Source organism: Culex pipiens, chromosome 1 (genome assembly GCF_016801865.2).
Source record: "Culex pipiens pallens isolate TS chromosome 1, TS_CPP_V2, whole genome shotgun sequence".
Classification (NCBI taxonomy): domain Eukaryota; kingdom Metazoa; phylum Arthropoda; class Insecta; order Diptera; family Culicidae; genus Culex; species Culex pipiens.
This window is the reverse complement of record NC_068937.1, coordinates 129,365,286-129,389,063: the sequence shown is the minus strand read 5'-3', so window position 1 is coordinate 129,389,063 and position 23,778 is coordinate 129,365,286. Positions and strand designations below refer to the sequence as shown.

The 23,778-nt window shown below is 32.5% G+C and overlaps 1 protein-coding gene across 8 annotated transcripts in view; it reads right to left on the bottom strand.

The window, feature by feature from the left end:
* The window catches only part of LOC120424277 (uncharacterized), a 51,365-nt gene that overhangs the window by 9,566 nt on the left and 18,021 nt on the right, over positions 1–23,778 (bottom strand). For 4 of the 8 annotated variants that reach the window (XM_039588347.2, XM_039588345.2, XM_039588343.2 and 1 more), the window contains 2 exons: positions 4,067–4,498; positions 2,806–2,884 (listed from right to left, as the gene is read on the bottom strand). In XM_039588347.2, the coding sequence (XP_039444281.1) occupies positions 2,806–2,884; positions 4,067–4,498 (511 nt within the window). Of the gene's footprint in view, positions 1–2,805; positions 2,885–4,066; positions 4,499–9,851; positions 10,138–14,929; positions 15,081–15,229; positions 15,481–23,778 lie in introns of those variants that run through there. The other 4 variants (XM_039588348.2, XM_039588341.2, XM_039588346.2 and 1 more) reach the window with 4 other exon arrangements.

Sequence of the window (23,778 nt, the reverse complement as noted above, 5' to 3'; positions counted from 1 at the left end):
AATTTTTGGAATTTTAGAATTTTAGAATTTTAGAATTTTAGAATTTTAGAATTTTAGAATTTTAGATTTTTAGAATTTTAGAATTTTAGAATTTTAGAATTTTAGAATTTTAGAATTTTAGAATTTTAGAATTTTAGAATTTTAGAATTTTAGATTTTTAGATTTTTAGATTTTTAGAATTTTAGAATTTTAGAATTTTAGAATTTTAGAATTTTAGAATTTTAGAATTTTAGAATTTTAGAATTTTAGAATTTTAGAATTTTAGAATTTTAGAATTTTAGAATTTTAGAATTTTAGAATTTTAGAATTTTAGAATTTTAGAATTTAGAATTTTAGAATTTTAGAATTTTAGAATTTTAGAATTTTAGAATTTTAGAATTTTAGAATTTTAGAATTTTAGAATTTTAGAATTTTAGAATTTTAGAATTTTAGAATTTTAGAATTTTAGAATTTAGAATTTTAGAATTTTAGAATTTTAGAATTTTAGAATTTTAGAATTTTAGAATTTTAGAATTTTAGAATTTTAGAATTTTAGAATTTTAGAATTTTAGAATTTTAGAATTTTAGAATTTTAGAATTTTAGAATTTTAGAATTTTAGAATTTTAGAATTTTAGAATTTTAGAATTTTAGAATTTTAGAATTTTAGAATTTTAGAATTTTAGAATTTTAGAATTTTAGAATTTTAGAATTTTAGAATTTTAGAATTTTAGAATTTCAGAATTTTAGAATTTTAGAATTTTAGAATTTTAGAATTATAGAATTTTAGAATTTTAGAATTTTAGAATTTTAGAATTTTAGAATTTTAGAATTTTAGAATTTTAGAATTTTAGAATTTTAGAATTTAAAATTTTAGAATTTCAGAATTTTAGAATTTTAGAATTTTAGAATTTTAGAATTTTAGAATTTTAGAATTTTAGAATTTTTGGAATTTTAGAATTTTAGAATTTTAGAATTTTAGAATTTTAGAATTTTAGAATTTTAGAATTTTAGAATTTTAGAATTTTAGATTTTTAGAATTTTAGAATTTTAGAATTTTAGAATTTTAGAATTTTAGAATTTTAGAATTTTAGAATTTTAGAATTTTAGATTTTTAGAATTTTAGATTTTTAGAATTTTAGAATTTTAGAATTTTAGAATTTTAGAATTTTAGAATTTTAGAATTTTAGAATTTTAGAATTTTAGAATTTTAGAATTTTAGAATTTTAGAATTTTAGAATTTTAGAATTTTAGAATTTTAGAATTTTAGAATTTTAGAATTTTAGAATTTTAGAATTTTAGAATTTTAGAATTTTAGAATTTTAGAATTTTAGAATTTTAGAATTTTAGAATTTTAGAATTTGAGAATTTTAGAATTTTAGAATTTTAGAATTTTAGAATTTTAGAATTTTAGAATTTTAGAATTTTAGAATTTTAGAATTTTAGAATTTTAGAATTTTAGAATTTTAGAATTTTAGAATTTTAGAATTTTAGAATTTTAGAATTTTAGAATTTTAGAATTTTAGAATTTTAGAATTTTAGAATTTTAGAATTTTAGAATTTTAGAATTTTAGAATTTTAGAATTTTAGAATTTTAGAATTTTAGAATTTTAGAATTTCAGAATTTTAGAATTTTAGAATTTTAGAATTTTAGAATTATAGAATTTTAGAATTTTAGAATTTTAGAATTTTAGAATTCTAGAATTTTAGAATTTTAGAATTTTAGAATTTTAGAATTTTAGAATTTTAGAATTTTAGAATTTTAGAATTTTAGAATTTTAGAATTTTAGAATTTTAGAATTTTAGAATTTTAGAATATTAGAAATTTTTTTTCTCAAAATTTTGTTTGCAAATATTATTGATTTTTTGATCAAGGAAAGTTGATTTGCGAAAACGTAAAGAATTGCACTTCTGCAGTGTCGAAATTGTTTTTTTTAAATAGCTGAAAACAATCAATAATATACCTACATGAGGATTTTTAGTCGAGACTTATACATTAATTGAGAATATGCGTACATACACAAAACCGTGAGTTGCCAGTTTTATACCCCCTATCAATCAAAACAGGACAACAATAATTTACTGTCTCCCATCAATAAATCGCGCTTCGTCGTTAAAAAAGAGGATATTCCTTCCTCCCCACCCACTCCAACTCAAATCTCTAACCTGTCTGTCCGAATTTCAAGGGCGTGCGACAGCGTCGCGGAAAAGGGGGGTATCCAAAAAAACACCTCCATATCAATATTCGATGTAAACTCCTGCCCCACCTCCACAAACCCACCCAACGTCGATGACGACGAGGGGTCGCTCAATAATTCATCTACTTGTTTGCCGACGCCGTAGCTTTCGCTTTCTAACCTAAAAAAAGAGAGCGCCAAAAAAAAGTGGAATGGGACGGGGGGTCTCTGCATAGAATTTGCAATTGCGTCGTCGTTCCCGTGTCTGGAATCAAAAAATGCGACGAGGGGGGGGCACTTTGTTTTGGTGCAGAACCGATGTAACCGAACGGGGAAGGATGAATAAAAATTTGATTTTAAAACGAAGAGAGAGAGGGGAATTGATCAGAGCAGGCATTCAAATTAGTTTAATGTCAAAAAGTAATCAGTTGTCATAAAAATAGGACGTGATTTGACAGCTCAAGTAGCCGCCATTATGGCGAAGTCAGTCTGGCAACCCTATCTTCCCTTTTGCCCGGTGAACTCCGGCGAGGCTTGACGTTCGATTGATATCGATTTGGGCCCGTTTGATGGTGTTTTAACATTTCTCGTAAAGGGGAAGGCAAGGTAGGACGACCTGGAACGAAAACAGAACGTGACACGTGCAATTACCTGGAAACTTCTCGTCCTCCAGCAGGTTTTCGTTGTCGTCGAAAGTGGCACTGGCAGCGCCGCCGGATTTGCCGAGGACCTGTAAAATGGAGCTGCCGTTACTGAACTGCACACGCGGGTAGGTTGAGATGTGAGTGAATTTGACTGAATCTGACAGGTTGATAAGTGGCAGCTTTGTAGCGAGAATTTATTGGAACCGTTATTTTTCAGTGGAATGCCTTTATAAAACATTATCAACTAGAAATGAAAAATAATAATTTTATCCAACCCGATGTTGAAAAGCTATGAATCAATGCAGTTCAATGTTAATCAAAACATAGGTAACGAACTGTCAAATGAATCACACCGATTTCCTGACATTTTCCCCAATTCCATGTCTTACTCAAGCTAAACAATTTCGTCACTCTCCAGAGTAGGTGATCGACGTATTGTCGCTCTGGCACTAAACCGAATCGAGCGATTTCCACTCTCGCCGCACTTTTTCTCTCCGCCTTTTTCTGCCAAGCTTTATTTGGTATTACCCGATCAGAGTGTAGCCAAGTTTGTTATGATTCCTCCATGTTGTTTTGATTGGCGAAATTTTTTGTCGAGGGATGAAACATTTTTTTTGTTTATTTAATAAAAAAACAAATAAAATATGTACTATTTTTATCTTCAAAAATGCCCATCATTATCATCCAAAACATCCGACGGCAACACGCAAGCACTGATGCTATTTATTTTGCAAAAAAATGCGGAGAGAAAAAGTGCGGCGAGAGTTGAAATCGCTCGTTTCGATTTGGTGCCAGAGCGACAAAATGTTGTCAGTGACGTTTCAGCACAACATATCGTTACACTCAGAAATGATGTTGATAAGTTTGCGAAGCGTAGTGTCGGAGAAGTCGCCGCAAAAATTCGATTTATTTCCGAAACCACAATAATTACGGTAATGGGTCCGGGACGGAGCATGTCATCACCGTCGTCGTTCCCAAATTGGAAAAGTTTACCGATTAATGGAGACGCCTGTCGCGATTCCCCCTCTCGGAAGGAGGCGGAAAAATGTCGAAATGTGCCCCCCTTTTTTGTTTATTAAATATTTGTGAGGGAAGGAAGAAAAGCCAAAGTAGGCGATAAAGTTGTGCCTGAAAGGTGACCTTTCCGTGCCGGTTTCGATTTCCCGGTCCATTGACCGATTGACCAACAGGAATTCGAGGTCAAACAGCTTAATTAGAAGCCATTGCCATAATGGCGCAGCTTGCTATATAAAAAAGTGACAGCTCACCTCTCCATTTCCGTTTTCCTGCTGGTGCTGCCTAGCAAGCCGTGCCTTCGTGTTGGCCGAAATCGGCGGAACGCGTGTTTTGTTGTTCAGCCCGTTCGCCGCCGCCACCTTTGATGGCGCGGCGCCAGTGTTGCCATTTTTGCTGACAACCTGCCCGATCGGTTGCAGCGGGTAGCTTTTGTCGATTCCGGCCGCTTTGCGCTGTTCGAACATTGCCCGGACCTTGCCGGCGCCGAGCGAAGCGGACAGGTCCTGCTGCTGGACGGCGGAACTGGTCGTCATGGACTGGTGGATGGCCGTGGTTGCCGATGAGCGGATCGTGCTGCTGCTACTGCTGCTGTTGCCGGAAGTGGTCGTCACGGTTTTGGTCGCGGACACCATCTCTACCTTTCGCTGGTCGCGTTCCTGTTGCTGGCGCTGCTGGAATCGCATCTGTGGGCAGACGAGAGAGTGTTTATGAGAAAATTGACACTTTTAGGACATAACATAAAACAGTTTTCTTTTGAACAAAACATAAATTTTAGCAGGTTGGGATAATGGCTGCATATTGTCAAATAAAAAATATATTAAAAAGTCACGAGCATTAGAGCAACCTTCAATGTTCGAACATTGATATTTTGTATTATTTTTTAGGTTTGCATTTAATTTTGTGGGGGTTCTCCATATTTTCAAATCATTGGTTCTTCCTTTGAAGTTGTTTAAATACAAGTTTGACAGCTGCCATTGTTTTTTTTTTTGCAACGTGTGACTTAACCAAACTTTTTTGCACCCTCCGCTAACGTCAAACCACTACAAAGTTGTTGTCGGACCTTTTCTTGGATGCCTTTCGGAAATATCACTTCAGAAGTCACGAAATATTCTAGCAGAGCTGGTTCTGCCAGAATCCTGCTAGAACGGTGGAACATTTCTGCTAGAATGCTGTTCGAATGGTGAACGCCCGAAATGTCAAAATCGCGCAGTAGCACCAACATTAGAAAAAAAATATGGCTGTCATGCCATGGCACACTTGTTCCGTAATGTTGGTACCACTGCGTGATTTTGACATTTCGGGCGTTCATCATTCGAACGCCATCTTCGCTTAAAAACCTCGTATCCAGCTCTGTGAGAACTCTGCTAGAATCCTGCTAGAACGTCGTGACTGGAGCGTTCTTTTATTACGTAACGCATAATTTGGGATTTGGTATGTATCTAGCGAAGGGTAGCGAAGAAGCCGCCATCTTGGAAGTTCAGATTACAAACACTGTGAATCAGTATTATTCATATAGAGTTATCTAAGCCCGATCTCACGCACACTAGCACGCCATTTGTTTTGCTGGCTGGTACAAAATTTAACCTCAATCTTTTTCGTGTACGTACACTAGGGTGGTCCAAATCCGGACTTTTTTGGGGCTACCCCCTGAAATCAAAGATTGACCCATCACTAGGCTAAATTCCAAATTTGAGCTCATTCTGACCACGGGAACCCCTCCCTCCAATCGCTTAAAGTTTGTATGGGAAAAATCGTCAAAATGTATGGAGAAAAGCAACTGTTTTACTTTTTTACCTGTCGGAGGCGCCATAATTATCCGATTCTTACCATTTCTCAAATGTAAAACCTTCATTAAATTTAGAACAACTTTCCCGAGACACCATATTTTTAGGATTTTTTCCCGTGAAGTTATTAGCGCCAAAAACTGACCATTTTTGCGCGGCCAGCTGTAAGGGGCTACCTAACTACGATGTTTATTTCCAATTCGTACACGCACGTGCTCTCTCTCAGGTTCAAACTCTCTCACGAGCTTGCTCGCCTGCCTGCCTGCCTGTTTACCTACAAGCGCGCGCTGTTTCTCTGATTGGACTTTTGTCGTCGTCGTTTTCGTTTGCTATCCGCTACGCTGCGTTTTGTCATGTTTATTATAATTTTCAACTAAAATACCAGGTTTGTTTTGAGATATATTTAGCAAATAAATTCTTAAATTATGTCAAAATAAAAAAAAATCTGCGCTGAAAAAAATAGTTTCAAGAAAGCACAGCTTAGGCTCATTTAAAAAATTACAGCAAATGTCATGAGAACAGGGTTTGTTTGATTTTCCAAACATTACACGCAGTTTTTCGTATTTGCTAAAGAAACATGATAATGATTCAATTATTTAAAAAAAATCTTCAGATAATACAAATGTTGTTCCTTTAGGTAGTTAGCTTTAACAAAAATATACTTTAGTACAAATCAGAACAAATCAAGGCAATTTTACAATTATTGCTGCAAATTTTCATTGATACTCTCTAAAATTATTTTTTTATTCTTTCTGGAAATTTCTTTCTGTGTTCCTAGACCACCTGCAACAAATATTGCAACTGTTTATCATTTTTTGTCAATTTACCTGTATTTTTTTGATTCAGGATCTCACCTCTTTCTGCACAATCGTTAACTACCTTCAGATCTTGCAGTTGCGGCCTTCCTTTAAGATACTCATTTGGATTCAGTTTAAAAAAATCTAAACAAAATTCCTTCCTTTTTTATCTAAAAAAAACTGCATGGTATTTTTTGTAACAAAAGCAGATAAATTAAAATCCAAAACGTTTGCAATTAGGTTTGGATCAGAACAGATGACGATTCATGGATGAACTAATTCATCAAATTTGTATTCTCTCTCACACGCTCTTATAATATGATATCTATTGTTGTGTTTTTTTCGTTTTGTTGATCACATATTACATTAAATTTTATATCTCAAAACAAACCTGGTATTTTAGTTGAAAATTATAATAAACATGACAAAACGCAGCGTAGCGGATAGCAAACGAAAACGACGACGACAAAAGTCCAATCAGAGAAACAGCGCGCGCTTGTAGGTAAACAGGCAGGCAGGCAGGCGAGCAAGCTCGTGAGAGAGTTTGAACCTGAGAGAGAGCACGTGCGTGTACGAATTGGAAATAAACATCGTAGTTAGGTAGCCCCTTACAGCTGGCCGCGCAAAAATGGTCAGTTTTGGGCGTTAATAACTTCGCGGGAAAAAATCCTAAAAATATGGTGTCTCGGGAAAGTTGTTCTAAATTTAATGAAGGTTCTACATTTGAGAAATGGTAAGAATCGGATAATTATGGCGCCTTCCACAGGTAAAAAAGTAAAACAGTTGCTTTTCTCCATACATTTTGACGATTTTTCCCATACAAACTTTAAGCGATTGGAGGGAGGGGTTCTCATGGTCAGAATGAGCTCAAACTTGGAATTTAGCCAAGTGATGGGTCAATCTTTGATTTCAGGGGGTAGCCCCAAAAAAGTCCGGATTTGGACCACCCTAACGTACACGCAATACATGCGCACGTAGATAACTCTATTACTTTGGTAACACGAAAGGTGTTATCTTGGTTAAACTCAAAAGCCCCATGCAAATGTGTAAAACCAAACTGAAAAATTTGTAATGCCGATTCACAGTGTACGGGCGCACTGTTTGATGGACCAAAAGAAAAAAAAAGCAAAAAAGGTAAACAGAAAAATCACTTTTTTCGATATGAATTTTCAGCCAATATTGGGATGGAATCTCCAAGGATATGATAGATTTTGCCATCTGCAACACAATTCACGTGTTTTTTCAGGTATTTATCGTTTGAATTGCGGGAAATTTGAGAATCGAAAACCCAAACAATGATTTGTTATGGGCTACCATTTGACAGCTATAGAGTTATCTACGTGCGCATGTATCAAGGCTGTATATCATAGGTACTCGCGATCTTCCTTTGCATTAGTGTGAGTGCATGACTCCGTGCCATGGCTTTCTACCTAAGGTACTCGCGATTGAGTGTGTAGTAGTGCGGTTGTCAAAATCGCTATCTCTGACTCTCTCACTCCACTGACACTGACATTGTTTATGTTTTGGTTTTCCTGGCACGGTCCATTGTTCTTTTGTTATTGTTTTGGTTTTAGTGGCACGGAGTCATGCACTCACACTAATGCAAAGCAAGATGACGAGTACCTTTGATATACAGCCTTGACTCCGTGCCACTAAAACCAAAACAATAACAAACGAACAATGGACCGTGCCAGGAAAACCAAAACATAAACAATGTCAGTGTCAGTGGAGTGAGAGAGTCAGAGATAACGATTTGGACAACCGCACTACTACACACTCAATCGCGAGTACCTTAGGTAGAAAGCCATGCGCATGTATTGCGTGTTTGAACACGAAGGGTTTTTAGGTTAAAATTTGTACCTGCCAGCAAAAACAAATGATAAGCTAGTGTTCGTGAGATCGGGCTTAGATAGCTCTAATGTTTTTGTTGTGGGCTCTCATTTGACAACCGTACTAATGTCGACTGTTTTCAGTTTGCTTTGGTTGGAATAGGGTTGCCATCCCCCCGCTAAATATTCTTAAGTTTCAGAGTACTTTTTCAAAACAACCAATGCGGCATGGCTTCCCTATGTGCATAGGCCCTTTTGAAAAATTAAGCGAGAATTGATGTGTCTTGGGCAAGGTTATAAATTTTCAACTTACTTTGTGACCCAAAAAAATGAGCACAAAATATTTTTTGAGAATATTAATTTTGTATATGTTTAACACCAAAAAAAGGCAAATTTACAAACTTTTTTATGTGAATTGAAAAATACTGATTTAGAGAATCATATTGTTTTTGATATTAATTCACATTAAGTTCGAATTTTGCGGAAATATTAGAATTTTAACATCATTTATTATTATTATTAATTACAACATATTGGTATGTTAGTATTTTTTTGCCGAGCTCCTGTGGTCTAATGGTTACAGATTTCGCTTTACGAGCGGAAGATCGTGGTTTCAAACCCACATGGCTTGGCACAACCTTTCCCCTGTACTCTTCACATGTATAAGGACCAACTGTTCTCTGTATAATTGCCCTACAGAGCTCCACGGCCCGATCGCAAAAAGTGCTTTGAAGGGACGAGTTTTCCAGAAACCAGAACTTAAGGGCTAGCTGGGTATAAGTAAACGTAAAATGTGCACTTCGGTTCTAGCGATACATTTGGACAGTACAGAGTGGAAAAGGCAGAGCCAAAGAGGATTGAAAAAACATTCAAACCTCTTCGGCGGCGAAGTTACGGCAGTGGATCGCTCGACACAGTCGCTCAACAATAGCGTGTGTGCGTGTCCCATCTGCCTAATAACAGAAGAAGCCTTTGTGATTCTATAAATAGAATTGCAAGTCCGCAATAGATCTAATTCCTGGTCGCAGTGGATAGTGGCATCAAACAAAAAAATGTTAGTATTTTTCTGTGTGTTTTTTGCATTGTTTTTGTTTTTTTGTTGTATTTTGTTATTTTGGTATTTTTATATTATTGTGTAGTTGGAAAATAGTGTAAACATACACGGATAGTAATCCTGTGAGCAAATCCGGTATTACTATGTTGCTGAATTTAGAAACATTAAAATCTGGAGTTTTTTTAAAAGGACCAATAAACCAAATTTTCAGTTTTTGCTTTTTGGGTGTTTTTTAATACCTCTGACTCAAGGCGGTTCTAAAAACACCCAAAAAGCAAAAACTGGAAATTTGGTTACCTTTTCAAAAAAAAAAAAAAAACTCCAGAAATGTTTTTGAACATTTCTTCCGATTTTGAACAACAATGTTGTTAATTTTGACATTTTTTTTATAGTTAAGAAATTCGACAACATTGATTTCTACAGAAAAATTTTCAGGAGTTTAATTTTGTTGTTGATGTAAATTACATATCTTTTTGTAGCAGTTGACCAAAATGGAAGAAAAATGGGTTCTCAAATACAAATATTATCGAAACAATATTACTAACACTCATTATTTTACAAATCAATCCTACCTTTTTAACAATGTGCTCATAGCGATTGGTAAAGCTCTCGATAATGTCCACATAATCAAGAGATTTTAACTTCATTTCTGCACACTTTTCAACGCATGAAGTCCTCTAGCTAGCGTTGCCAACTAACCCCAACAACCATTAATCCCCGACCCTTCGCACTGGATGTTATTGCACAATTATTGTGTGCAATCTGCACTGTTTTGCTTCGCCTGGCTTCCGTTCGCAATGGTGAAATGCTTTTTTTTCAGCTTCCTGCTATTGTTCTCACTCCCACGAAACTTTTTTCCCCTTTTTCTATTGTTCTATTGTTTGTCAGCAGCTGATGCTGGCAAAAAAAAGATCGGTTGCAGCCATCCAGGAGATGGCGTGAGACATGCACGTTTTATTCTTTTTCTTCTTTGTTACTCCCAACTACAACAATAACAATGCATGGAATTTCTTCCTTGTGCGAGGAATGCGTTTTGCCTACTTGCAGGGGCAAACTCTTTATACGGTCTAGCTTTAGGCGTCCGCGCGCGGGCTATCGTCCTTCCCGGTGGCAGGTGTAACTGGTACTGACTAGCCGATGTAGTTAGTTAGTAGATAGTTTCCACCCCACTTTTTTCCACTGTGATTAGTGGAGGTTGGTAGGTAACTGTCAAAACAAAGTAAGCCATGGAAACGCCTAAAAATAGGCAATTTGAGTAAAATTTACTAAAAGCGCCATGGTTTGACAAAAAGAATTGCATACTTTAAAGCTATTTAAAAAAAAAGAAAATTTCATTAAAAAATATTCCTCAAAATCAGCAGATACTGCACTTTCCGCCTCAGTAGCAACTGCTCGGTGCCGCACGACGAAAGTTTGTTTAGTTTCGAAACAACCCAGTAGGCGGGTAGAGAGGAAAAGTGTTTGGTTCGGTTCGAGTTACAGGAACTCCAGGTGCAGTACCGTCAAGAGTACCGTCCAAAGGAGTGACACTGACCACGTTTTTGCCATTTTGCTTAAAATACCATAAAAAGTTTGACAGCTGCCGCCATTATGGCAAGCACTTGAAATTATAAGCAAAACAGTGTTCCCAAACAAACCCAAAATGACGGTTTAAAATTGAAACGGAAAAGAGGTGCACCTTTTGCTGCAGCCAAATCGGTAGCTACCGTTCGGTGTAGTTGTTTGGTTGTGTGTGAGTGGTGCAAACTTTTGTGTGTTTATAGCGAAGGCTCTCCTTGATTGGGGCAAATTGAATCCGGGGTTGAAACTTTGCCCACTGAGCAGTCACGGGTGCAGTTTTGTGAATGCTCTCTGTAATGAAGGATACTACTCGTTTGGGATTGTGTTGAGCTTTTTCCTGGCTTTGTTTGTATCTGTTTGGTGGAAAACAATCTCTTGAGTGGAGGGGGAACTAATGAGCCTGATTTGTTCGAGCGATGTTTGCGAGGTGGTTTGAGGCTTGGATAAATTTGCTATAAAATTAGACGTAATATTTTTTATGCAATCAACATGTCCTATCTGTACAAGTTTTTAGCAATTTTAAATAAGTTTGAAGAAAACAGATCGGATTTGTTGATAAGAATTTCGTCAATCCATAAAAAATGCAACGTCATTTGTGGATTGGGCCTTGAATTTATGTAGTAAACAGTGTATGGTTTGTTGGATGTTACAAAATGAATTTTATTGAAATCCTTATCCTTTACAATTTTACACGGGATTAAACCCGCAAATAAGCTTTTTCAGAAATGTAACTTTTCCACCATCAATCTTATGATCACAAACCGAGTCACAAACAGGATTACAAATTTTGCCCATAAACAATGGCCACATTTCCCACAAATAAGTTCGGAACTTGTCCGGGCCATGTGACAAAGTAATCCCAGTTGATTCCAGGGTGGGAGCAAGGTTTAATTTCCGTCGTCCTCCATTAATCCACCCATCCGCATCCAAGGAACCTCCTGGTTTGCGGGTTTGTTTACTTTGATTGACAGCATAAATTTCCTTCCCATTCTACCTCCGGGCACATCGCCTACTGTGAAATTTTGTCGACCACTGCGATATTCACTTTTTTTTTTCGAGGTTATGTTACGATTTTCGATCATTTCCCTCACTGTCTGGCTCGCCGGAGTTCGTTTGAGCTTCTTTTCTCGTAGATTTTTTTTTTAGCTGCTGCTCTCCCCATCACCAAATTCAATAAAGGGAAAATTGCTTGACTGTTCATTTGCCATTTCCCTACGGGGACTTGGCGTAGCAAAAAAAAAAGTCCGACGACGTTGTCGGTGAAATTTGCTTACAAATGAGATTTTGAGATCCAATGGAACCGGCAAATTGTGCAATTTGCAGGGCACGGAGAATCTCACCGGAAACTCAAGCTCCTTTTGCGAAGGGAACTTACGAACTTGGCCCTTACCAGACAAGAAATACGAAAAACGATGAAATAATCCTCCCTGAAATACTGGAAAGCTCGCTCATGTTTGCACTCTCTCGTTTCCCCGTTTTGCAATATGGCGAAATTTTCAAATTCCACTTGAATGCACCCTGCTTCGATTCGAGCCACTTGCGCAGAAACTTTTGCCTTTGTGCAATCTCATCGACCCGGGCCCCGGAAATGGACGGACCCGCGGAGATGGTTCTTGTTTATGCGAAGGAAATGAACTTTCTTGAGTGCTGCTGCTGACGCACTGTGGAAAAAAAGCTGTCAAGTTTGCGCTAGTGGGAAAAAGATGGCGCTTTCGTACCCTGAGGAAGAGTGCTTTTGCGAAAAAGGTGTCCGAAACGTCAAACAACTTGAAATTTTGAAATTTGACTAATTTTCTCTCACAGTGTAACCGATTTGCACTTGCAGTTACTTAGTGCACTTCAAACGATGCACAAAATGGAATGCAATCGAGAATTGATACACACACACACACATCCTCACATAAACACACAATCGCACACTTATTTGGTGAATAGTAAGTGGGAAAGTGCAATTCAGCGAATTTCTTCTTAAGAAAAGGGTAAGGTCGCCAATAGTGGACCAAGGCCAGTTTGACAGAATAAAAAGTGCAACATTTGCAATTTTACCCTAAGGGCAGGAAGCTCTCTGGACCAACTTTGCAAGATTTGCTGCAAGCTCCGACCAAGAGCTATCAGTTTCAACAGGAAGGCAAACTATTGACTGTGTGCCAGTCACTCTCGCTGGGTGTAGAGTTTCGAAAGCATCGATTGGAATTTCTCCATTATTTGAAGTTGTTTAGTTTCCGGTTGCGTTACTTTTTTACTTGCGTCATTGGATTATATATCAAAGTTGGAAAGGAGAAACAAAAACAACACCGGAAACAGAGGCAAGTAACGTTCAACAAATTATGCTAATTTTATTAACAATAGAAGAAATGATTCAATGAAAGTGGTAAATTTGAACGGTTGAAAACACGTTGTATGCAAATTTTCTGATCGATTTCATCTCTTCGGCAAAGTTATAATGACTTTATTTTAAAGCTTGAGAAAAAGCAATTCTCTACGAAATCGGACTTTTTTTGATCGATTTGGTGTCTTCGGCAAAGTTTAGGTAAAACGCTATTGATACAAAAATTCATAACTCGGTCGAAATTTCTGAAAAGTTGGCATTTGATTTCTCTTAAAACATATCAGCAAATAAAAAATAAAAATAGTGTTATTTTTGCAAATCATTTTTAGTAACAAAACGTTAAATTAAAAATCACAAAAAATTACCATTTATCATTTTTTTTCCAGCGTAGTCCTTATCCATAACTACAATTTTGCCGAAGACACCAAATCGATCACAAAATTCATTTAAAGGATTCTGAATTTTGAATTTTCATAGGGTATTTGTCCCTATTTCGGGTCTACCAAACTTAATTCAACGAAATTGAGCTTGATAATGATACGTGCAGTCATTATCTTCATTTTGGTGGGCAAGAATAATTTACTTTTTCCTTCTAAATTAGAAATAAAGCAATAAAAATAGCACTCTTCACTTTTTTCTTGGCAAATCGCTAATTGCCCATTAGGGCGAAAATTTTCACCACTTTTGCTTACCGCTTGTTGACACTCAGCGCCCGGCTTTCATCGCTCAGCACACGAATGAGAGCCGTCCCCCGAATCTCCAACCACCGGCAATATGTTTTTTTGGTGGGTTGCACAATCCCGTTGAAAAAACAATCACCAAACTGCCACCAAATCAATAAAATAACTGATTAATAACTTCGTCCATTTCGGAGAGAATGGCTCTATATTCAGTCCATTTGACACTTCTACAAATTGTGACAGTGTGTGTGTGCGCTTTTCACAAGTTACAGTGTTTCTTGCATATTACGGGCTTGTTGTTTGGCTACGCAACAAATGTTTTATTATGTTTAAAACTCGTAAAGAATGATATAAATCATGTCCAAGCTAATTATGCACGTAATGCAAGTGAAATCAATCGTTCTAATGTTGATTTGTGGCTCAAAACATCACAATGTTTGTCGACCGAATTTGTGCGGCTGTACTGTACGAGCTGTGCAAATTAAGGGGTCGTAACGCCCCACCGTCACGAGATTTCGAATAATGGAGTTCCGATTCGTGATCAGAGAACAAAATTACCCCGTAAAGAAAATTTTATCAAAATCGGTGAGAGGTCGGGGCAACTGCTTGTGTGTGTTGACGAAGATTGACACATTATTATTTTTTAAGAAGTAGATAAAACGAAACTATTGGCACTACGCCCCCCGGGGCATGGCCTTCCTCTAACGTGGGATTTCTGCTCCAGCGCCTCTGACGAGACAGGAGAAACCGGGACCGACGTTTTACTTCACCATCCGATAGAAGCTCAGTGGATAAGGCGGGAATCGAACCCGCGTCTCATAGCATCATCGGGATCGGCAGCCGAAGCCGCTACCCCTGCGCCACGAGACCCACTGAAAGAAGTAGATAAATGAATTAACAAGCACTCAAACGTCAAAATTAAGCTGTTGGTCAGCAAATTTAGACTCTCTTGTTTTATTTTAAAATTTAATGAAATAATTTACTAACAAATTGTTATTTGTCGCTTTAATCTTAAAATAATTCAATTCACTCTAAGCCAAAATTAATTGCAACGCAATAACCAACCAATCTAACGACCAACCTTGAACTTGTACAAAAACTGTCCAACTCTTCTTCCTCCTCCTAGAAGGACCGTCGAACCGAAACCGACTAGCAGGACTGCAGCAGGTGGTTGTCAGCCCGTCAGTTTGGCCATCAATCGTCGTCGATATCTACCACACCGGAGCTGAATTATTCATGGCTTCCCCTCGAAAACAGAGAGACACAAATCGATAAATCGGGTTGTTTCGTTTGCACTAATGGTGCAGTGACGCTTTGCTTCGATCGAAGCATGCCGCGAGAATTACCACTTCTAAGAAGTGCGCCTTAATTTATGCCTTACATCGTAACTCCCGGTGCGGTTCAGCACCTCCAGCAGGCTGCGACCGGTCCAAGAATCGTCCAGGCTGATACTGACCGCGCCGTTGATGAGCGTGCCACGTGCCAGCAGCGAAGACGAAGCCGACGAAGACAGCTGATGGTTGTTCATTTCTTACAAACTCGCAAAAGCCTTTCGCCACCAGCGGGCGCGGTGCGGTTGCATACTTGAAGGAGACGCGCGCAGCAAACACCACCCGGAATCGATCCGTCACGTTCCGCGGTTACCGGTGGACTGGCCACCCTCCCCCTGTGTGCGGTGGTGGCCGGGCCGGCTTGGAGTGCTCTTCAAGTCCCAATCCTGACGACGCGGGGGTTTTGGAGAAGGGTTGGACAGCGGAAATTGACAAACACACAAATGATCTATAATTATCGGGATAGTGCGGTGGAATAATAGGGATGTTCAGCTACTAGCACTAGACAGCGACAATATTTACTTTAAAACACTCCTAAGAAATGTTGATCATTTTGCGTAAAGACCATCGTCACCATACCTTTTTCATAGGAGCTTGATTTTTAAAATTTTCAGTATATTTCCGGTTTTTCGAACACCCCAACTTGATGACCAATCCCCATCAAACCTACTCCTAACCCTCTTCGAAAATACACACAGAACATGTTCCCCCCAACCCCGTTCTAATTGACAGGTTAAAGCATTTGCATGACTCTGTCCAAACTCTGTCTTGTTGCCGCTCGGTGACGCACACGTTCTAAAGTGCGGAATGCCCCCTCCGCCCTTCCTTCTCGGGATGGACAACCGGAGGACACGTTTACCGTGTTTAGTCCCACTCCCTCCTGAGGGGTCATTCGGTCCGTTGACGCTGGCGCGTGGCGCGTGACGTTTGCCACAGGTTTGGCGGACAGAGCGCTGGGTGGTGTGAGGTTATGTTTGGTTACATGTCCATCAGCTAAAAGCTTTGGCCCGTGTTCGGCGGAATCGTGTGCTCAGACAAATTACTGCCCGATTGGGTTGGCTTTAAAGCTTGAATGTTTTAGACTTTTTGAAATTTCATGAGCAAATGTAGCTTGTTCGATAATTTTTTTTTCTCAGTGCTTCCTCTTTTGACAATTTGTTTGTGTACGTTAATTGAGGTTTACTCAAAACTGTTTAAAATTTAGTCAAACTACTCAGTTTCCATTAACAATAAATCGAAAATTGGTACATCCTGGCTATTTAATGCATGAATAATGTGGCTCTTCCAGCCACACAAACCGTCATGTGTGTCAACATTCGCTCCGCGGCCATCTCTTCAACAGGCAGTATACACCAAGAACTGCTTGTGTCCAGCCGGGTCCATTCGAGAGTGACACATGACCATCGGCAGATTGAACCAGGTGTTTTTTTCAACAAAGTGACGTTAATGCAACCTTGAGCCAGTTTGGAATTTTAGGATTTTAGAATTTTAGAATTTTAGAATTTTAGAATTTTAGAATTTTAGAATTTTAGAATTTTAGAATTTTAGAATTTTAGAATTTTAGAATTTTAGAATTCTGGAATTTTAGAATTTTAGAATTTTAGAATTTTAGAATTTTAGAATTTTAGAATTTTAGAATTTTAGAATTTTAGAATTTTAGAATTTTAGAATTTTAGAATTTTAGAATTTTAGAATTTTAGAATTTTAGAATTTTAGAATTTTAGAATTTTAGAATTTTAGAATTTTAGAAATTTAGAATTTTAGAATTTTAGAATTTTAGAATTTTAGAATTTTAGAATTTTAGAATTTTAGAATTTTAGAATTTTAGAATTTCAGAATTTCAGAATTTCAGAATTTCAGAATTTCAGAATTTCAGAATTTCAGAATTTCAGAATTTCAGAATTTCAGAATTTCAGAATTTTAGAATTTTAGAATTTTAGAATTTTAGAATTTTAGAATTTTAGAATTTTATAATAATATAATTTTAGAATTTTAGAATTTTAGAATTTTAGAATTTTAGAATTTTAGAATTTTAGAATTTTAGAATTTTAGAATTTTAGAATTTTAGAATTTTAGAATTTTAGAATTTTAGAGTTTTAGAATTTTAGAATTTTAGAATTTTAGAATTTTAGAATTTTAGAATTTTAGAATTTTAGAATTTTAGAATTTTAGAATTTTAGAATTTTAGAATTTTAGAATTTTAGAATTTTAGAATTTTAGAATTTTAGAATTTTAGAATTTTAGAATTTTAGAATTTTAGAATTTTAGAATTTTAGAATTTTAGAATTTTAGAATTTTAGAATTTTAGAATTTTAGAATTTTAGAATTTTAGAATTTTAGAATTTTAGAATTTTAGAATTTTAGAATTTTAGAATTTTAGAATTTTAGAATTTTAGAATTTTAGAATTTTAGAATTTTAGAATTTTAGAATTTTAGAATTTTAGAATTTTAGAATTTTAGAATTTTAGAATTTTAGAATTTTAGAATTTTAGAATTTTAGAATTTTAGAATTTTAGAATTTTAGAATTTTAGAATTTTAGAATTTTAGAATTTTAGAATTTTAGAATTTTAGAATTTTAGAAATTTAGAATTTTAGAATTTTAGAATTTCAGAATTTCAGAATTTCAGAATTTCAGAATTTCAGAATTTCAGAATTTCAGAATTTCAGAATTTTAGAATTTTAGAATTTTAGAATTTTAGAATTTTAGAATTTTATAATTTTAGAATTTTAGAATTTTAGAATTTTAGAATTTTAGAATTTTAGAATTTTAGAATTTTAGAATTTTAGAATTTTAGAATTTTAGAATTTTAGAATTTTAGAATTTTAGAATTTTAGAATTTTAGAATTTTAGAATTTTAGAATTTTAGAATTTTAGAATTTTAGAATTTTAGAATTTTAGAATTTTAGAATTTTAGAATTTTAGAATTTTAGAATTTTAGAATTTTAGAATTTTAGAATTTTAGAATTTTAGAATTTTAGAATTTTAGAATTTTAGAATTTTAGAATTTTAGAATTTTAGAATTTTAGAATTTTAGAATTTTAGAATTTTAGAATTTTAGAATTTTAGAATTTTAGAATTTTAGAATTTTAGAATTTTAGAATTTTAGAATTTTAGAATTTTAGAATTTTAGAATTTTAGAATTTTAGAATTTTAGAATTTTAGAATTTTAGAATTTTAGAATTTTAGAATTTTAGAATTTTAGAATTTTAGAATTTTAGAATTTTAGAATTTTAGAATTTTAGAATTTTAGAATTTTAGAATTTTAGAATTTTAGAATTTTAGAATTTTAGAATTTAGAATTTTAGAATTTTAGAATTTTAGAATTTTAGAATTTTAGAATTTTAGAATTTTAGAATTTTAGAATTTTAGAATTTTAGAATTTTAGAATTTTAGAATTTTAGAATTTTAGAATTTTAGAATTTTAGAATTTTAGAATTTTAGAATTTTAGAATTTTAGAATTTTAGAATTTTAGAATTTTAGAATTTTAGAATTTTAGAATTTTAGAATTTTAGAATTTTAGAATTTTAGAATTTTAGAATTTTAGAATTTTAGAATTTTAGAATTTTAGAATTTTAGAATTTTAGAATTTTAGAATTTTAGAATTTTAGAATTTTAGAATTTTAGAATTTTAGAATTTTAGAATTTTAGAATTTTAGAATTTTAGAATTTTAGAATTTTAGAATTTTAGAATTTTAGAATTTTAGAATTTTAGAATTTTAGAATTTTAGAATTTTAGAATTTTAGAATTTTAGAATTTTAGAATTTTAGAATTTTAGAATTTTAGAATTTTAGAATTTTAGAATTTTAGAATTTTAGAATTTTAGAATTTTAGAATTTTAGAATTTTAGAATTTTAGAATTTTAGAATTTTAGAATTTTAGAATTTTAGAATTTTAGAATTTTAGAATTTTAGAATTTTAGAATTTTAGAATTTTAGAATTTTAGAATTTTAGAATTTTAGAATTTTAGAATTTTAGAATTTTAGAATTTTAGAATTTTAGAATTTAGAATTTTAGAATTTTAGAATTTTAGAATTTTAGAATTTTAGAATTTAGAATTTTAGAATTTTAGAATTTTAGAATTTTAGAATTTTAGAATTTTAGAATTTTAGAATTTTAGAATTTTAGAATTTTAGAATTTTAGAATTTTAGAATTTTAGAATTTTAGAATTTTAGAATTTTAGAATTTTAGAATTTTAGAATTTTAGAATTTTAGAATTTTAGAATTTTAGAATTTTAGAATTTTAGAATTTTAGAATTTTAGAATTTTAGAATTTTAGAATTTTAGAATTTTAGAATTTTAGAATTTTAGAATTTTAGAATTTTAGAATTTTAGAATTTTAGAATTTTAGAATTTTAGAATTTTAGAATTTTAGAATTTTAGAATTTTAGAATTTAGAATTTTAGAATTTTAGAATTTTAGAATTTTAGAATTTTAGAATTTTAGAATTTTAGAATTTTAGAATTTTAGAATTTTAGAATTTTAGAATTTTAGAATTTTAGAATTTTAGAATTTTAGAATTTTAGAATTTTAGAATTTTAGAATTTTAGAATTTAAGAATTTAAGAATTTAAGAATTTAAGAATTTAAGAATTTAAGAATTTAAGAATTTAAGAATTTAAGAATTTAAGAATTTAAGAATTTAAGAATTTAAGAATTTAAGAATTTAAGAATTTAAGAATTTAAGAATTTGAGAATTTAAGAATTTGAGAATTTAAGAATTTAAGAATTTAAGAATTTAAGAATTTAAGAATTTAAGAATTTAAGAATTTAAGAATTTAAGAATTTAAGAATTTAAGAATTTAAGAATTTAAGAATTTAAGAATTTAAGAATTTAAGAATTTAAGAATTTAAGAATTTAAGAATTTAAGAATTTAAGAATTTAAGAATTTAAGAATTTAAGAATTTAAGAATTTAAGAATTTAAGAATTTAAGAATTTAAGAATTTAAGAATTTAAGAATTTAAGAATTTAAGAATTTAAGAATTTAAGAATTTTAGAATTTAAGAATTTAAGAATTTAAGAATTTAAGAATTTAAGAATTTAAGAATTTAAGAATTTAAGAATTTAAGAATTTAAGAATTTAAGAATTTAAGAATTTAAGAATTTAAGAATTTAAGAATTTAAGAATTTAAGAATTTAAGAATTTAAGAATTTAAGAATTTAAGAATTTAAGAATTTAAGAATTTAAGAATTTAAGAATTTAAGAATTTAAGAATTTAAGAATTTAAGAATTTAAGAATTTAAGAATTTAAGAATTTAAGAATTTTAGAATTTTAGAATTTTAGAATTTTAGAATTTTAGAATTTTAGAATTTTAGAATTTTAGAATTTTAGAATTTTAGAATTTTAGAATTTTAGAATTTTAGAATTTTAGAATTTTAGAATTTTAGAATTTTAGAATTTTAGAATTTTAGAATTTTAGAATTTTAGAATTTTAGAATTTTAGAATTTTAGAATTTTAGAATTTTAGAATTTTAGAATTTTAGAATTTTAGAATTTTAGAATTTTAGAATTTTAGAATTTTAGAATTTTAGAATTTTAGAATTTTAGAATTTTAGAATTTTAGAATTTTAGAATTTTAGAATTTTAGAATTTTAGAATTTTAGAATTTTAGAATTTTAGAATTTTAGAATTTTAGAATTTTAGAATTTTAGAATTTTAGAATTTTAGAATTTTAGAATTTTAGAATTTTAGAATTTTAGAATTTTAGAATTTTAGAATTTTAGAATTTTAGAATTTTAGAATTTTAGAATTTTAGAATTTTAGAATTTTAGAATTTTAGAATTTTAGAATTTTAGAATTTTAGAATTTTAGAATTTTAGAATTTTAGAATTTTAGAATTTTAGAATTTTAGAATTTTAGAATTTTAGAATTTTAGAATTTTAGAATTTTAGAATTTTAGAATTTTAGAATTTTAGAATTTTAGAATTTTAGAATTTTAGAATTTTAGAATTTTAGAATTTTAGAATTTTAGAATTTTAGAATTTTAGAATTTTAGAATTTTAGAATTTTAGAATTTTAGAATTTTAGAATTTTAGAATTTTAGAATTTTAGAATTTTAGAATTTTAGAATTTTAGAATTTTAGAATTTTAGAATTTTAGAATTTTAGAATTTTAGAATTTTAGAACTTTAGAATTTTAGAATTTTAGAATTTTAGAATTTCAGAATTTTAAAATTTTAAAATTTTAGAATTTTAGAATTTTAGAATTTTAGAATTTTAGAATTTTAGAATTTTAGAATTTTAGAATTTTAGAATTTTAGAATTTTAGAATTTTAGAATTTTAGAATTTTAGAATTTTAGAATTTAGAATTTTAGAATTTTAGAATTTTAGAATTTTAGAATTTTAGAATTTTAGAATTTTAGAATTTTAGAATTTTAGAATTTTAGAATTTTAGAATTTTAGAATTTTAAAATTTTAGAATTTTAGAATTTTAGAATTTTAGAATTTTAGAATTTTAGAATTTTAGAATTTCAGAATTTTAGAATTTTAGAATTTTAGAATTTTAGAATTTTAGAATTTTGGAATTTTAGAATTTTAGAATTTTAGAATTTTAGAATTTTAGAATTTTAGAATTTTAGAATTTTAGAATTTTAGAATTTTAGAATTTTAGAATTTTAGAATTTTAGAATTTTAGAATTTTAGAATTTTAGAATTTTAGAATTTTAGAATTTTAGAATTTTAGAATTTTAGAATTTTAGAATTTTAGAATTTTAGAATTTTAGAATTTTAGAACTTTAGAATTTAAGAATTTGAGAATTTTAGAATTTTAGAATTATAAAAAGTGGCGCTTACGTCAAATTAAAAAAAAAACACGGAAAAGCTGCAGTTGTTGGTGCCGGGATATATTGACGAATGAATGATGCATGAGAGTTAATGGTGATTGTGCGTTTTACTGTTAGTTCAGGTTTCCCCCTTGAATGGCGAGTGTGTGTGGTAAACAACTCTGGCACTTTTATGGAAATTGGTCCAGGTGGCGTTGATTAGTGGACAGTATTTCAAATTTATTCTGTTTTTCATCAATATGTTGAAATTAACTTTATAGCTATTCATAAAGTACTATTTCAATGCATGCCCAAAATAAGCACTAAGTCTCGATCAAATTAGCATTTTTTAAAAACAGCTCTGTAGTCGAGTCTGTGGTAGCTCTGATAAGTTTTGACAGAAAGTGAACAAACCTCTTGATGAGCACCAGCGCTGGACCACTCATCATCCAACTCTTATCCCGCTAGAGAGTGCTTCGCAAATGCTAATTAAAAGCAAACGCGAATTAGCAAATCCGATTTCGAGACGGTGGCGTGCTGTTAAACGTCAACAAAGTTAAGCTTGTTGTCTGGGAGTCCGTCAATCCGATGATCATCACCGCGGATGATCAATTTGCATAGATTGCAACTAAGAATTGGCACGATTTATCTTGAGTTGGGCTCTAGTAATTTTAAAAGCAAAATTTGACATTCAAAGTTTTCTTAGCACGCTTATCCAAAATAAGTAACATTTAAATATTATTTTGTTTTGTTTTGAATGAAGTTTGTTGCTCAGACAGTTTGGATAAAATTTACTCTTAATTTGACAGCCAAATTTGTCACAAAAAAAAGTCTTGAATTCAAATCTATGACCCTACACTGTCAATGGCAGTGACTCACTTTTCCGTCGAACCGGCGCGTTGCCTCCAGTTTTTTTTGAAAATCTGGGTCAAGTGTGTGGTTTGGGATCGTTAATCGGAGGTTGGTTTGCTTTTCATCCGACGACGATGCTGGGATTTCATACATTTTTCAAGTACCCAACCCTCCAACTCTCGCGCTCCGAATGTTTTCGCAACGAAATTGATTGAAAACAAAAACCAATCTCAAAAGTGGCGAATGTGCGCGGTGCACGGAGGGAAACCGTAATGGAACCGATTGGATAGTTTTTTTTTCGCACGTGGGACGTTCAAATCTCACAGACTACTTGGATCGCGCTGAGCTGAACAGAACAAGTTCTTGCTCGTTCCGCACGCAATAAATTACTCGCTGTGTGGCACACGTACAGATGGGCACACATACACAGGCACACGCAGTGTGCAGCGAGATCAAATTTTTATCATCAATCTCGTCCACCATAATTGATATTAGTTGGTGAAAGTTGGCGGAGAGCAGCGGGATGGAATAAATTTTACGATAGTTTTCTGGGTATGTCCTAGTTTGTTTTTTGACAGTTATGGTGTCATTTGTTTACATCGGTTGAGGGGAAATTGGTGGAAATAATAAATGTGTAAAGTCATGTCGTTAGATTTAAGTTAGCGTGTAACTGTCAAAATAGTAACACTACCGTTCAACGTTGCTCATAACTGATAAGAACTTCTAAAGAAAAAAATTAATGAAGAATTTGTTATTTAAATAGCCAGCTCATACATTTCATTACAACGTTCCATCGACAAGCATTTTGTCTTGTTGATAACAGTAGAACCCCTTTCACACGACACTTTCATTCCGCTTTTTCAACAAATTTCAAAATGCCTCAGACCTGGGTCGTACGGTGAAATGCTAGGATGTCACGTGCCAGGTCCTGCGTGTCTTTGACATCCGCTTCTAGCAGAAATTTCTTCAAGAAGATTCACC